This window comes from Solanum tuberosum, unplaced genomic scaffold, assembly GCF_000226075.1.
Source record: "Solanum tuberosum cultivar DM 1-3 516 R44 unplaced genomic scaffold, SolTub_3.0 scf00285, whole genome shotgun sequence".
NCBI lineage: Eukaryota > Viridiplantae > Streptophyta > Magnoliopsida > Solanales > Solanaceae > Solanum > Solanum tuberosum.
In genome coordinates this window covers 782,600-784,836 of record NW_006239208.1, presented here as the reverse complement: position 1 = coordinate 784,836, position 2,237 = coordinate 782,600, and the positions used below count along the sequence as shown (strand labels likewise).

Genomic DNA, 2,237 nt, shown 5'->3' with positions numbered 1-2,237 from the left:
TTTTGAAGAATCAATCACATTTTCATACTCTGTTTGTGGAAAAGATGTATGTTGAGGATTAAAAAGATGGAACGCTCACTAATCTATAGTATGCTCATTTACTCCATACTCGGTTTATGAGATGTATGTTGTTATTGTCTACCAAAATTACTTTTCCTTTCAACAGTATTTTCAACGCAATATAAATCAACATACCTTTTAACTTAGCCTTAGCTGACGTTTATGCCCGCCAATATTTTTGAATTTAACTTTCACTTAAACAAACTCGAACTATTCATCAATTTCAATAGTAGAAGATAACATAAGAAGTTGTCATTCAATTTTCAACAAACATCACAAATTCTTATTCTTTTATAAAATTACTAATCCAGTTTTTTGGGAGGCTTAACTCCAACCAGAATAGCATCTGCTCCCATTACAGCGAGTGATACTTTTTTCACTCCTTGTGCGATAACAGGATCTTGAATCCTTGCAGATTCTAACGCATTTCCGCACCAATTAGCTTTGTCAAGATTCACTTTAAGATCATAATCTGTTGTGTCATAACCATACCCTTGTTCTTCTTTAATAAACTTCACACTCCTTTCCAATCCACTAGCCAGATTTTCCCAATTTGTTTTGCAATCTTTATAAGCCTGAATTGCTTGTGGGCTCTGTTTTCCTTTGGGTTTGGACAAATAGGCGTGTATATTTTTGGCATCGTCAGCTCCTGACTGAATAATTGCAAGTGCAAACTCTAAGGGATTTGATTTTGATATAACCTTTGGATTGCTTTTGAGGTAGTTTAAGCAGAAGGGTTTGTCAGGTATATATGTGCAAGCCTTTTCGACAAGTGCATTATTGTTGTTATTGGGTTTTGGAAGTGGAGCAACAGCAGCATTTGAATACAGAGGAGATAGCAAGAGGAAAAAACAGAACAGGGGAAATTGAAATGTGATTACTTTGTGCAAAGAATGCATTTTCACAAAAAGAAGATGCTTAACCATTTTGACTTGGCCTTGCCCGTTTATGTTTCTTCTTATAGACGGACGGACTGATAAGTTACCACTAATAAAAACGTGGAAGTGATTTCTTATGACCACTTACAGATGAATAAAAGAAAATAACATTCAAAAGGACGTAAAACTAGAAAAAAAAGATTGTAAAGAGCTACAAAGAAAGCAATTAGGAAAGTCAAGCTAATTAAGTGAGAGACTCGAGAGAGGTAAAAGAGTCGAGTCGATTAGACTTGACGATCAGGAGAAGCAAAATAAAATTAGGATTTAATCGAAAAGAAGCAAGGCTATGGACATTATGACAAATCATCATCGATTAAAAAAAATATTCTAAATCAGTTTGTGTAAATGAAACTTTCAGACATCGTAAATACATCGAAATTAAAAATGGCATGGCGTGCATTAGGAATAAAGTTAGATAGATAGACTTGTTTGATCTCGAAACTACTATGTTTAATTTAAGTTTGACTCCCTTCCATTTTTCCCAAGTTCCCATTTGGAGGTGGTGACACATGGCATATATTTAATTTAATGGTTAAGATTTAGTTATTTAAAACAAAACCCTAATTATGGTTCTTATAATAATTAATTATTTCCAAATATTTTCTCCCAAAAGATTTTTACAATCCCACGATTCTAAATCTACATTATATTTTTCTTAGATGTATATGAAAAACGATTTCTTGTCTAGTGTAAATTTCTTAAATATATGATTGCGAGTAACTTATAAACATTTATATGCTTTGTCTTATTTACTTAAGAGTAATATAATAAGAGAAGTGTTGAAAACACCATAAACTTGACGAGAATTTAGGGTTGTATTTGTAGAATTCTCACGTCTAGGATTAGAGAAATCAAGGATTGTATTGATAAAAATAATGTTGAGTTACAACCTCCTTATATAGGAGAGAATTGTAGAGTCCTAAGTTAACTATATTTAGAGTCCTTCTACAATACCTATTACTACTGTATAATAATAATAATGCAAATATAAATAATCTAATCCTAGTTGTACTATAATCCTAATCATAATCTAATCCTAGTCGTAGTATAATCCTCATTAATATAAGTAGTCTAATCCTAGTTCGACTATGATTCTACAGCAGTGATGTAAACTCGTCAGTCAGCTTCGTTGGACATGTTCCTTTGACATGTTCCAATCGTCAGCTTCCTTCTTCATCAACGCGACTATGTATTATAGTAGTAATAGGTATTGTAGTAGGACTCTAAGTATAGTTAACT

General features: G+C 32.5%; 1 protein-coding gene across 1 annotated transcript; it reads right to left on the bottom strand.

Moving 5' to 3' along the window:
• Window positions 1-362: 362 nt before the first annotated feature.
• On the bottom strand, window positions 363-986 carry LOC107062935 (uncharacterized). The gene has a single exon (XM_015314210.1). The coding sequence runs from the start codon at window positions 984-986 to the stop codon at window positions 363-365; it is 624 nt and encodes a 207-aa protein (XP_015169696.1).
• Window positions 987-2,237: the final 1,251 nt, after the last annotated feature.